Source organism: Dendropsophus ebraccatus, chromosome 13 (genome assembly GCF_027789765.1).
Source record: "Dendropsophus ebraccatus isolate aDenEbr1 chromosome 13, aDenEbr1.pat, whole genome shotgun sequence".
NCBI classification, from domain to species: domain Eukaryota; kingdom Metazoa; phylum Chordata; class Amphibia; order Anura; family Hylidae; genus Dendropsophus; species Dendropsophus ebraccatus.
Genome location: NC_091466.1, coordinates 58,273,115 through 58,286,321, shown reverse-complemented (window position 1 = coordinate 58,286,321; position 13,207 = coordinate 58,273,115). Strand labels below are relative to the sequence as shown.

Here is a 13,207-nt window from a genome sequence, read left to right as displayed (position 1 = left end):
TCTCAGTGGTCTGACCCTGAGTGATCAGCTTGTTAACCCATATACTATGGATAACATGCTGAGTTGGGAATATCCCTTTAAACAATAATATTAACACTTTGATGATGTGTACATGACATAGAGGGCAGAATGATTACATGAACCCAGCCTTAGGGTGCCTTCACACACACACCGGATCCGCAGCGGATTTCACACTGTGAATTTGCAGCAAAATCCTCTGCGCATCCAGTGCCACTTAATCCCTCTAAAAATACATACCCGCAGCGGGACTGACATTTCGCTGCGAGTATCTAAGTTAACCCCCCAGCGGACAGAGCATACATCATCTGCTCACTGCTTAGGCTTGCTTCAGGGGTTCCCAGCGTTTGCTCGTGCCAGTCAGCCAATCAGTGTGCTGCCCCGCTGCATCCACTAATTGGTTGAGCAGGACGTCCAGCCAGGCACCCTGGAAGCAAACCGGAGCGGGGAGGAGGTGATGTATGCTCTGTCCGCTGGGGGGTTAACTTACATACTCGCATGAGTATGTATTCTCATAGGGATGAAGTGGCAATGGAGGATTTCGCTGCAAATCCACAGCGTGAAAACCGCTGCGGATCCGGTGTGTGAAGGCACCCTTACATGGGTATTTTCTGTAAAGTTTCACTTTAATAAGAGGATATCAAGAACTGTTGTGCCAAACCAAAGCCAAGAGAAATAATGGCCATTCACATTGTTATTATTAAAATGAGTAAATGTTTCTGCTACACGCATACTAAGGTAACTGGAGAAGCACTGCAGAAGAGACTGGTTCCAGCTGATCACGAGAAGCCAAGGAACCTGCAGCAACTGTTCAATATCAATGCAGCACCATCAAAACATTATATGTGTGCTACTGAAATCAATGGCTGTGGATACATGGGCAGGTCAGGTTCTTCAAATGGAAGAGCCCATTTGTATCGGTTCTCTGCCCTAGATAATTGGAACTCAAGTAGTCATTGATATCACATTGTGGCCCCTTTTGGAATTATTTATTGCATTTAGTGACTTTAGAGTTGCTGGATGTAGAGCTCCGGGATGTTGGGAGTTTGCTCCCTATAATTTAGGTAAACACTAATGTGATCCTGGGTGGACTGGGATTTGTCCTGTAGAGCTCTAAGTAGTTGGTGTCCCAAAGTAATTGGCCTCAGTTCACATTGACCGCTCACATGAATAGTCAATAACCCTATGGATGTAACAATAAGAACCCCATGTATCACACTAGTAACATCTTCAGATTAAGATCGTCTACCTTAGAAGAAATATTTCCTAGCACTCTAGTCACTCTACTTTGCAGCTTTAGGCTATGTTCACACGTTGTATGAGACCGGCCGTTCCCTGACCCCGGCCGGGTCATGGAACGGCCGGTGTCTGGCCGGATCATCTCGGCCGGTACATAAGTACTGGCCAGGTGATCTTTCCGGCCGCATCAGAGCTTCCCATAGCACACAGTGAAGCAAGCGGTCGGAGCAATACTCATAACTGAGTGGGACTTAAGGGGCTATGTATCAGGGTGGTTGGTGATCTCCCCACTGGGAGGCACCGCTTGGCAACAGGTTTTCCTTCCCTGGAGGGATATCTGGCTATTTCCGTGTTTTGAGACTCATAACTGAGGCTCCACGGACTCTTATTTGCATACTACATGCAGTGGCATTTGAGGAGTTACTCATCCTTTAAAAATTAATGGCTTATTCTCAAGAAAGGCCCAAAAAGTTAAATCAAAACCCCCCACCCAACTCATCAATTTTATTCAGAATTTTCAGTTTTAAGACTTGATATCCCCTTTAGGTTTGTAAATGACCTGAGGGTTCCCTACTAGAGATGAGGGCAACTTGAGCATGCTCAAGTCCGGTCATATGGCATTTGAATACAGGTGGCTGAATAAGTCGGATACAGGCTGTATCCATGTTTTTCAGGACACTCTATGGCTGCATCCAACTTCTTTGGCCACCGGTAATCAAATGCCAAATTATCAGACCTGAGCGTGCTTAAGTTGCGGCCATGTCTATTCCCCGGAAATCTTTTTTCTAAATGCCTGGAGTGATGATGTGCTATACCAAGGCATGACCACTGCAGTCAATCACTAGCGATTATCGGCCAATAATTGCTTAGTGTAATAGAAGACAACAATCAGCCGACATGTACAATGTCTTTTAACATGTTATAGGATAGAATATGCAACAGGATAGTAGCGATATGCTCCCGTCGCTCTGTGCAATAGGATCGACCGCAGCAGACCACCTCTATCTCTTATGGGCTGCTCGGACAATCTAGCAATCATCCGGGCAGCCCCTCCCCCCCCACACACACACACACACAGCTCCCTGCGGCCCTCCTGCACTTACGCGCTCGCTGCCAATGCGTGTATTAGCGCTGGCAGCAAGCGAGGAGCGCTGACCTGACCCCGTGTAATAGGGGCTTTAGAAGCCAGTATGCAGTGCACATGACTATAGGCTAGTGATCTGGAACAGCCTTTTTAAAAAAAATAAAAAATAACCAGGCCACGTCACCAGCTTGGCGAAGCCTTGTTTACCCCTATTTAATAGGAATCAATACAAATACAAGCCGTGATCAATGTACAGGCATCAAAATCCAAAAAAAAGAAGTATATTTTATGTTATCAACTGAAATATAAAAAAAAAAAAATCCTCAAAATAGGCGTAAAAAAAGACTAATAAAAAGATCTGCGGGATGCTCACTGTGAAAAATACACACAAAAATAAAAGAAGAGCACTATTTAATAGAAAAAGAAATATATTAATAGACATCACATTTACGGTCAGTCTATTAACTTTACAATTACCCCACTCAATGAATTTTGCTTTACTGGGTATGATACAGGCTAATCTGCCTGCTTTGCCCTTGTGCTGGCTGACGGGAGTCGGATAGAAGTAGGTCCAAAGCAATCAGACTGCCTGACGTTGACAAATGGCTATGCTGCGGCAGACTTGTGGAGAGGGAGGGAGTGGAGACACATTCACTTTAATCTCTTTCTTGATTAAATCTAAAGCCGTGCTGTTCTGACATCATGTGATTTGCTCACAAAGCGTCGGCGCGTTTCAGCCATGCTGGGTATAAAATGTTACATATCCAGGTCCTTAAAAAAGAAGGCAAAAAACGAGCCAGGATGAAATGACTAGGAGTTACCCTAAAAAAATAAAAACTATAGGCACTTTTAGTAAGATAACAATAAAAAAAATAACAAACATCCAATGGACGCAAACAGATGTAGCAGATCTTAATGTGTGATTTAGTTTTTGAGGCTGCATTGTTTGCACATTATAGTAATCCTTCTCTGCTAACAATAATTACTTGCAGTCTGATATAAAACCGCAGATAATAGTGCAGTTGAGGCAAACAGGCTAACAATCACTATAGAATAATTTAAAAAAAAATAATTTTAAAAAATTATATATATATATATATATATATATATATATATATATATATATATTATATAATTTTTTGTAATTATTTTAATTATTAATTATTTTAATAAAATACTATATAAAATAAAAAATAAAATAATATAAAATAAGAATATATAAAATAAGAATATAAAATAAATAATAAAAATAATTTAAAATAATAAATAAATAATACTATATAAAATAAGAATATAAAATAAATAATAAAATAATATATAAATAATACTACATAAAATAAGAATATAAAATACATAATAATATATAAATAATTTTATATAAAATAATAGTAATGATGATAATAAAAAAAATATAAAAAAAAGTAAAAAGATATAATTTTTGTATGGAAATAAAACAAAGATTTAAGAAATTAAGGAAAAAGCTCAAAATGTCTCTTTAATCGTGTTCCACAAGCGTAATTTAGTTGCCTATAAAAAGCCAAGTGCTAAGCATAGGTCTCCCATTGATGTACAGGCGAGCCAGGTTTAAGCGTGCATGGTATAGCGAGCACAATGGAGCTCTAAAAGCGAACGGAATTCTAAAAAAATTGGGAAAGATGAAACCCACAAAGAATTATTTGCTGCCTTTCTTCTTTATTGTTAGATTACCTATGTGCCTAAAGGCGGGACTCAAAAGGTAAACATAACACCAGGTAATAAAAAATGCAGGCGATGGAACTGTCTTTTTTTCACCAGACTAGGCAAATATTTATGGCGTAGTTGACAAACTCGTGCCTAGTAAAAGAAGCAGCAGAGAGAGCAATTACCCTGATATTCATGGCTCACTTTGAATATTGCACTGAACATTACTCATAAATCTTTTACGAGAAGATCCCCTGAGCTCACTTAACAGCCAGTTTTAATCATGCAGTTGACACGGAGAAAATAACAAAATGTATTTTTTCAGTGGCAAATTAATTTAAGTTTGAACCTCCTCCTGAAGCGCTGCTCTTTTCATCTCCCCTCATTTTATTTTTTTATTTTTTTTTTATTATTATTAGTAGCAGCAGAGTATTTCCTCCTACTCTCTCGCCGAGCCCGGTGTTATACTGTGCGGGGAAGGAGGAGGAGGAGGATGATAGGGCAGAAGGACAACATAACAACACAAGCAAAAGAATTCACAAGCAGAACAAAGGCGTTTAATGGTGACGAGGTCTGATTTCTGGTGATGGGCGGGCTGTGGGGAAATATTTCCACTACAAAGTAAATAAATTGGAGTTAAAATATTGAAATAAAATGGCTATAGCAAAAACAAGCACAAGGTATGAGCAATTAGAAAAAAAAAATAGTCTTGCATAATTATAGTGGGGTTAGGAAACAGTGCCACGTCTGGTAATGGGTCGTGACTGGTATTGCAGCCCAGGTTTATGAGGCCTAAAGGGGTACTGCAGCAAAAAAATTTTTCTTTCAAATCAACTGGTTTTATAAAGTTATATAGATTTGTAATTTACTTCTATTTAAAAATCTCAAGTCTTTCCATACTTATCAGCTGCTGTATGTCCTGCAGGAAATATTGTTTTTCTTTCAGTCTGACACAGTGCTCTCTGCTGCCACCTCTGTCTGAGACAGGAACTGTCCAGAGCAGTAGCAAATCCCCATAGAAATCCTCTCCTGCTGGTGGCAGCAGAGAGCCAGACTAGAAAGAAAATGTTTCCTGCAGAACAGAACATACGGCAGCTGATAAGTATGGGAAGACTTGAGATTTTTAAACAGAAGTAAATTACAAATCTATATAACTTTCTGAAACCAGTTCCTTTGAAAGAAAAAGATTTTTTGCTGGAGTAACCCTTTAAGCCTCATAAACCTGAATGGCCTGGGCTGCAATACCAGTCACGACCCATTACCACATAACTCCTTTAACTGCAATACAACTTAAAAACATGTATGAGATTGGCAGGTTTCTCTAAAACTATACAACCGCTTAACCGCTATGGATTTTAATTTATGTTCATGTATCGTTATATTATATTTTAAACTATATATTTAAACTATCTTAATTTTAGCTGAAACTTTTGTAACTATTACCATGATCCATGATTTCCACATCGCCTTAGGGCTTTATCCAACTTCAGCAGCCACCGCTAATCAAATGCCGAAAGTTCGGGTTCGGATGGACTCGAGCATGCTCCAGGTTTGCTCATCTCTAGTGCTCAGCACATCTGCCACAGTCAGAGGTGGTGATAGCACAAACATGCTCCATTCATTGTCTATTGCGCTAGCCAATGCATTTAGCGGCTACATAGAGAATGAATAGCGCACCAGAGGTGGTGAAAGTACAGACAATCTCCCAGCTGCAACGTCCCGTCCGAGATGATGATTGCCTGCTCAGCCAATCAGTGACTGGGGCAGAACACCACTGCAGTCTCTGACTGGCGGAGCAGCCAATCGATCAGCCAGGCAGTGTCTTTGCAGCTGAGGGAGTCGGGTAAATGAAGTAGCCGGACAACAGCAGAAAATGACAGCCGTCTGTGAGAGGCACAGGGATGGGTACTTTGTTTATTGTGCTCTCGCACACCCCGCCTTTCTTCAGAGGAGAAGTCCCACCAACCTTTCAATCTGCATGCAGGCGGGGGTGGGGGTGAAAATAACTAACAACCTAACTCACTCTTCCTCCGTGCCTCGTGGCACTGCCAGCAAACATCATCTTCTGTAGGAAACTGGGTACGCCATGTACCCGGCTCCTGCACCAGCAACTTCACAGTGTTGCTGAGCGATTGTCCGCTCAGCCAGTAAGTGACTGTGGCGGTGTCCAGCCCCAATCACTGACTGGCCGAGCGGGCAATCACTGGTTATGATGTTACAGCTAGCGGACCTGCACGACCCCGGCTGTGGTTCTACGAGGCATGGGGGACGGGTGATTTAACTTTTATTATTTCACACCCATTTCACCTGTCTGCAGATTTCATAGTTTGTGGGACTTCTCCTTTACTTTCATGGGACTTACCTTTTAAAGAGGACCTGTCACCCTGTCTGATGGGGCAGAGACCACCCGACACCCCGGTGGAGCATGGGTCCAGGAGCGGGAATTCGTGAAAGGGGTAAGTATATGGGGCTCCACCGGGGGGGTCGGGCGTGCTCTGCCCCGGCAACTGGGGTGACAGGTTCCCTTTAAGTCTTCCAGAGCAGGGGACTCACTTTGTAGTGGATATTAACTTAAATTAAATAAAATCAGACATTATACAGCAAAAAAACTATCAGCTCTAAAAAGAGGCGGGGGGGTGCTGCTCATGTGAGCTTACAATGCTAGTTTTGTACAACAGTCCAGCTATATTTTACAGTAAATGGAGTAGTGTACATAAAGCCGCATTAGCCCAGTCACCAGAAAGTAAAGGCTATATTCCACGGGGCGCCATGAGGGGCAAACAAGCGCTGTCAGTGGGTGAGTCGGGGGAGGGAGGGGGCGTGGGGAGGGCTGCCCGGGTGATCGCTGGATCATAATCGTTCCGTGTAATAGGACCTTTACTGTGCATTGGGGTACAAGGAAAATGAGCGATCATCTAAACTTCCAACTGACTGGCTACAATAAATTAGTTATAATAAAGTTTTTGTAGTAAAATACTAACATAAGGCTTTTCACTATGATCACGTATATATATTTTTCTCTTGAAGCCAGAAAACAAAAAACATGCATAAATCGATAGCATAAACAATTATACTAAACTTTGAAAACAATTAGAAAAACAACTCTTCCTTTACTTCCTTTTTAACATTGTTCATTATGAAAAAAAAAAAAAAACGCTAAATATCTGTCTTAAAGTAGCTCAGCATACTGAAGAAGGAAAGAGGAATGGCTGGAGATTGAAAAGTTGTTATGACCAACAGCTAATATCCACAGTATTCAGCTCGATGGTCTGGGAGTGACTCAATAAGATCCAGATAGGCTGTTGAGGGTATCTGGAGCCATGCTAACTGCAGTGTATCCCACAGCTGCTGGAGGGTGTGGCGAAGGATCCATAGGGCATGATGATCTAGGTGGTCCCACAGATGGATTTAGGCCTGGGGAATTAGGGGAGCATGGTAGTACTTGGAAATCTTGGTGATGCTCTACCGACCAACATTGGAAATTTATAATTGTGTGACGTTGCATTGACTTGCTTGAAGATCCCATCCATACTAGGAAAGACAACCTAAATGTTTCTGTGTATGTGATCTGTAAGGATGGATTTATACCCAGATCAGGTGAGAGTGCCCCCCACATGGATGAGTACATCCAGAGAAATCCCCCAAAACACTAAACAATCCATATTGCTGCTGCCACCACCATTTTGTGTTCTTCCAAGAGGATGTTGGTTCTTTGATGTTACTCATCTGATACACCAACGTCAACCCGTTCCATAAAGAAGACTAGACTCATCAGAGAAGACAACCCTTTGTCAATCAGTGGAGGTTCAATTTCGATGCTGCTGTGAAAATGGAAGCCTCTTCTGCCGACGCAACGTTTAACAAATGTAGAGTGTCCATTCATCTGCTTAAGAGCTGCATGCACTTCGGTGTTCGGTGAACTGTTGCACATCAACATGTGACCATACTTCCTTCATGAAAGTATGAAATGGTCATAATAACAGGACTCGAATGTGTAAAAAGAATGGGCGACCAGAGAAGTGACTGACACACAAATACAGGCTGGGATGAACAAAGGCTAGATTCGAATTCGTTCTTGCCAGACGCAAATCACCTGTTCATACAGCGTCGAACCATTTGTACGATGGTCACTGACCCTTTTACATGGGCGATGTGAGGAGGAGTAGGGAATATTGTTTCTAAAAAAAGCTGAGCTGTGATTGGTTGCTGTGGGCAGTTTACACCATTATATATTTTACACCCTTTGATAAATCTCCCCCTTAGGACAGTATTATATGGGACGGTTATTGTTCGAAAAATCGTTAGATTTTCGTTCGGATTTAAGTAATTGTTTCATGTAATAGCAGTCATCGGTTAAACGACCAACGAGAAATCGTTGATTGATTGATAGAATCTGAACCTATTTTCATCGTTGATCGTTCACAAGTCGGGTTGGGTGTAATAACACGTCGTTCAGTCGTTCCCTGGTCCATCAGCCAGGAAAGGACGAGCGCAAGAACGACCGTAAGTAACGATCATCTTCCCGTTCGTCATAGTAGTCATTACCGTCACAAAAAAATCCTCCCATGTAATGCTACTCTTAGTGTTTTAGTGCTGTACAGATCAGGCCTTCCGCTCAGGGCCAGTTATCTTTAACTCTCCAGGTGTTAACTCTCGCAACTCTCATAGTCTGAAAGGCAGCAAGATTTAGATGATCGGGTGTTTCAACCAACTTGTGCTGGATCAGCGAGCACATGTAGACGCCCTGAAACCGTACGTCCATGAGGTATGGAGTTACAGTACGACTTAGCCGCATAAGAGATACATTTTGCAGATCTCTGGACCGAATGCCCCCCTGTGTCTCACTCCCTTCTAGGACCCGGGGTATGGGCATATGCGGAACTAGTATTCGAAGCTGCGTAGAGAAGCCATGTTTTGTCTCCAAACATTCTGAAAGCCCAGCCAGATCAGATGGTACCAAAACTGTCACTCTATGACCTCTTTTGGTAAGTTATAACTAGAGATGAGTGAACCTGGTCCTGGAGCATGCTCGAGTCCATCCGAACCCAGCTTTCAGCATTTGATTAGCGGTGGCTGCTGAAGTTGGATAAAGCCCTAAGGCTATGTGGAAAACATGGATATAGTCATTGGCTGTATCCATGTTTTCCAGACAACCTTAGAGCTTTATCCAGGTTCAGCAGCCCCCGCTAATCAGATACCGAACGTTTGGGTTCGGATCGACTCGAACCCGAACCCGGTTCGCTCATCTCTAGTTATAACCTTATATTCCATTTAATCTTGAGTCGTTCTTTTATTTTGATCCCTGAATCCATACCTCTGTTCTTAAAGGGGTTGTCCAGTGAAAATCTTTTTCTTTCAAATCAACTGATATCAGAAAGTTACACAGATTTGTAATTTACTTATATTAAAAAATCTCAAGTCTTCCCCAACTTATCAGCTACTATATGTCATGCAGGAAATACAGTGGTGCCTTGGATTACGAGCATAATTCGTTCCGGGTCCGTGCTTGTAATCCAAATCCACTCTTAAACCAAAGCAAATTTTCCCATAAGAAATCATAGAAATACAGACAATTTGTTCCACACCCCAAAAATAATGATTTATTATTCTGAATAACATGTAAAATTAATGAAACAAACATTCAGAAACAGCAGAATATGTGATATTATAGGTTACTGTACAGTAATGGAGAGGATGGGAAACACAAGGGCGGACAGAGACTGCAGGGAGTATGAAGGAATGAGCAGGACAGATGTGGACACATACATGCAGCGCTCTCTGTCCGGGGAGAGAGGGGTTACAGCTATGGAGAGATTACCTCCACAGTCCTGTCCCTTGATGCAATCCCCAGCCAGAAGTGGATCTTCCATAATTTGGAAGATGAGGGAGAGAGTACAGTGCTGTAGACCCCGCTATACAGACCATGCCCCTCCCCCACTCGCGCTCCCACCCAGTACAGGGAGCTCTTAAACCAAAGCAATGCTCTTAAACCAAGTCACAATTTTGAAAAACTGTGAGCTCTTAAACCAAAATGCTCTTAAACCAAGTTACTCTTAAACCAAGGCACCACTGTATTGTTTTCTTTTCAGTCTGACACAGTGCTCTCTGCTGACATCTCTGGCCGAGACAGGAACTCTGTCTCGGTTTTCTATGAGTCCCCATAGAAAACCTCTCCTGTTCTGTCTCGGCCAGAGATGCCAGCAGAGAGCACTGTCTCAGACTGAAAATAAAACAACATTTCCTGCAGGACATACAGCAGCTGATAAGTATGGGAAGACTTGAGATTTTTTTAATAGAAGTAAATTACAAATCTATATAACTTTCTGACACCAGTTGATTTGAAAGAAAAAGATTTTCGCTAGAAACCCCTTTAATACAGCTACAGGCAACCGGGCTGGCTTCTGACCCAATATATTATTAGATCTAAACGAAGAGCTAGTGGCAATATTATCAAACCATTTTACTGCTGTTAGTGGAAAGGGAGGTTCCTCAGCCTGTGTGGACAGGGGATGTCAGGTAAATCTGTACCCAGCTGACCTTCCGTACCCTTGGGGGAGGGGTAACCTCACATATAAACCAAGGCCACAGTCAAATTCATTCTTACGGTACGCAAATAATCTGTTTACACAGCATTGCTCATTTGTAGGATGGTCGCTGGCCCTCTTACATGGGCCGATTATCTGGAATGATCATTCCTAAAATATAAAAGGGCCTTTCCAGAATATTGTCTTAATACTATGCACTAAGACAATGAAAGGCTGAATAATCACATATGAATAGCTCAATCTATTGGTTGCCAAGTCGAAAGCTGTACAAAAAAGGAGATGGATCTATATTATATTTGTATTCAAATGGAAAACAGCTACCTTGGCACTATTCACATATACGCGATAGACAATCTATCTTCGGTCGTCGTTCTCAGAGACAGAAATACATAGTCCCAAGTAGTGATTCTTTGTAACAAGTAAAAGCAAAGTGCGGCACTCACCAAGAGGCTTCAAACCCAGTTTTAACCCCTTACATGGTCACAGTTACCCAGGATGCACTTTGCTTTCGCTTGTTACAAAGAACTTTGGGGGAGATTTATCAAACCGGCTTAAAGTGAAACTGACTCAGTTGCCCCTAGCAACCAATCAGATTCCACTTTTCATTCCTCGCAGATTCTTTGAGAAATGAAAGGTGGAATCTGATTGGTTGCTAGGGGCAACTGAGACAATTCGACTTTACACCATGTGAATCTCATGGTGCTACCATACAGCATTAAAGTGGGCAACCGATAAGCATTGGGGGGGGGGGGGTGTAAAATATTTTATGTTTTTAAAAAATAAATTACAATCTATATTAATTTGCCAAGGACTTACGTAAGACTCCATCCTGTTCTTGAAGAAACCGCTCCAAAATTGTCCGTGCGATCAAGGCTGGAGAAAAGTCTACCTGCAGAAGAGAATGCAGCGATTATTTTTAGTAGGATTTCTCAGCATTCCTCGCAATCCTTTCCATCTACCTCTCTGAATGTGAGTGGGTGAGGGATTATAAAAGTAGGATCAATGTATGGCTATGTTCACACACAAAAAGAGAAAAGGCATCTACTTCTTTTTAAAAAGACCACATTTACATTTAAAATTACCACATTTTAATTAACCTCCACAAAATGCATTAAAGTCAATGTAATGACGGCTGCCCAATGTGCACAGTGTATTAAATAACGGACGTTGTTAGCGCATACCTCAAAATAACGATTGTGACAATTATTCGCAGACGTCCTTGGCAAACAATGTTATTTTTTTTTAGGTGTTAACTCACATTATTTACATCTTTACTATTAAAGGGGTACTCCGGGCGGGGGTTATGTTTACTGTATGGCCGGGGAGGGGGTGGATATAGACGCCGCTGGTCACTTACCTCCCCGGTTCCAGCGCCGGGTCCCGGATCACGCCGCTCTGTTCTCCCGTCTCGCTGCCGCTTCCTGGTCTGAGCTGCGGCTTGAGACGCGACGTCTCAAGGAAGGCTCAGCCATTCAGCGGTCGTGGCGGGACTCCGCTACAACCACTGAATGACTGAGCTGCTTTGAGAAGTTACGTCTCAAGCCCCAGCGGGACGGGAGAACGAGGCAGCGTGATCCGGGACCCGGCGGTGGACCGGGGAGGTAAGTGCCCGGCGGCGTCTATATCCACCCCCTCTCCGGCTGTACACTAAAAATAGCCCCAGCCCAGAGTACACCTTTAAATACAAAGACACAGACAATGGCCTATTAGTCCACCTGAACTAGAATAACGTTCCAGTGGCCTCCACTGTAATGACGGTGAAACATGCTAAACCACGGATATTTTTTGATACTCAAAACAACGGCAGTTTTTAAGTATCGAACAACAGCCAGAAAAAGCGTTATGTGAACATAGCCTGACAGCGTATATGAGCACACAGGACTGATCGGTAGCTGTAGCAACAAGTCAGTAGGGGGTATACACTGAGGACGAATTGGAAAATGGCTATATTTGTAGTTTTGGAAGCAGTGAAGCACAAAAAAAAAAAAAAATTGGTCAGTAAGATTGATATAACTTGACAAAGATTTCAGCCCCATAGTTAGTTAGTAAGATTCCCAGCATATACAGTAATGCAGGCAAAAACCACGTAGTAACTAATTATTAATGATGAGCAGCAGTCTGACAAGTAATTGTACATTCCCACACATCAGCTTTATTCCGCCCATCACTCCTATTCACAAGGTTAACCATATGTGACCATACCACATTATTAATTTTAACTCACCACTCAGCACTTACCACTTAAAGGGACTGTCTAGTCTTGTAGATGTACTATATGAACCATAAAGTGCTTTTACTGGAGATCAGATGGATGGATTATACTTTGAACAGCCCATTAATAGGCCATTTCTAATATACAGTATTTTCCATTTTAATTCTTCCTTTGGCTTGTTGTCAGTGAACAGAATGATACTATGGGTAAACTGGATGTATTTCTAGTCACTGTCAGTTAAAGGGGTACTCCACTGGTGTCAGAAAGTTATACAGATTTGTAAACTTGTTCTATTTAACTCAAAAACGCAGGCCTTCCAGTACTTATCAGCTGCAGCATGTCGTGCAGGAAGTGGTGTGTTCTTTCCAGTCTGACACAGTGCTCTCTGCTGACACCTCTGTCCATATTAGGAACTGTCCAGAGCAGTAG

General features: G+C 42.2%; 1 protein-coding gene across 6 annotated transcripts in view; it reads right to left on the bottom strand.

The window, feature by feature from the left end:
* Positions 1-13,207, bottom strand: part of CDIN1 (CDAN1 interacting nuclease 1) — a 236,008-nt gene that overhangs the window by 151,496 nt on the left and 71,305 nt on the right. For all 6 annotated transcript variants that reach the window (XM_069949763.1, XM_069949759.1, XM_069949765.1 and 3 more), the window contains one exon: positions 11,383-11,455. In XM_069949763.1, coding sequence (XP_069805864.1) covers positions 11,383-11,455 — 73 coding nt within the window. The remainder of the gene's footprint in view (positions 1-11,382; positions 11,456-13,207) is intronic.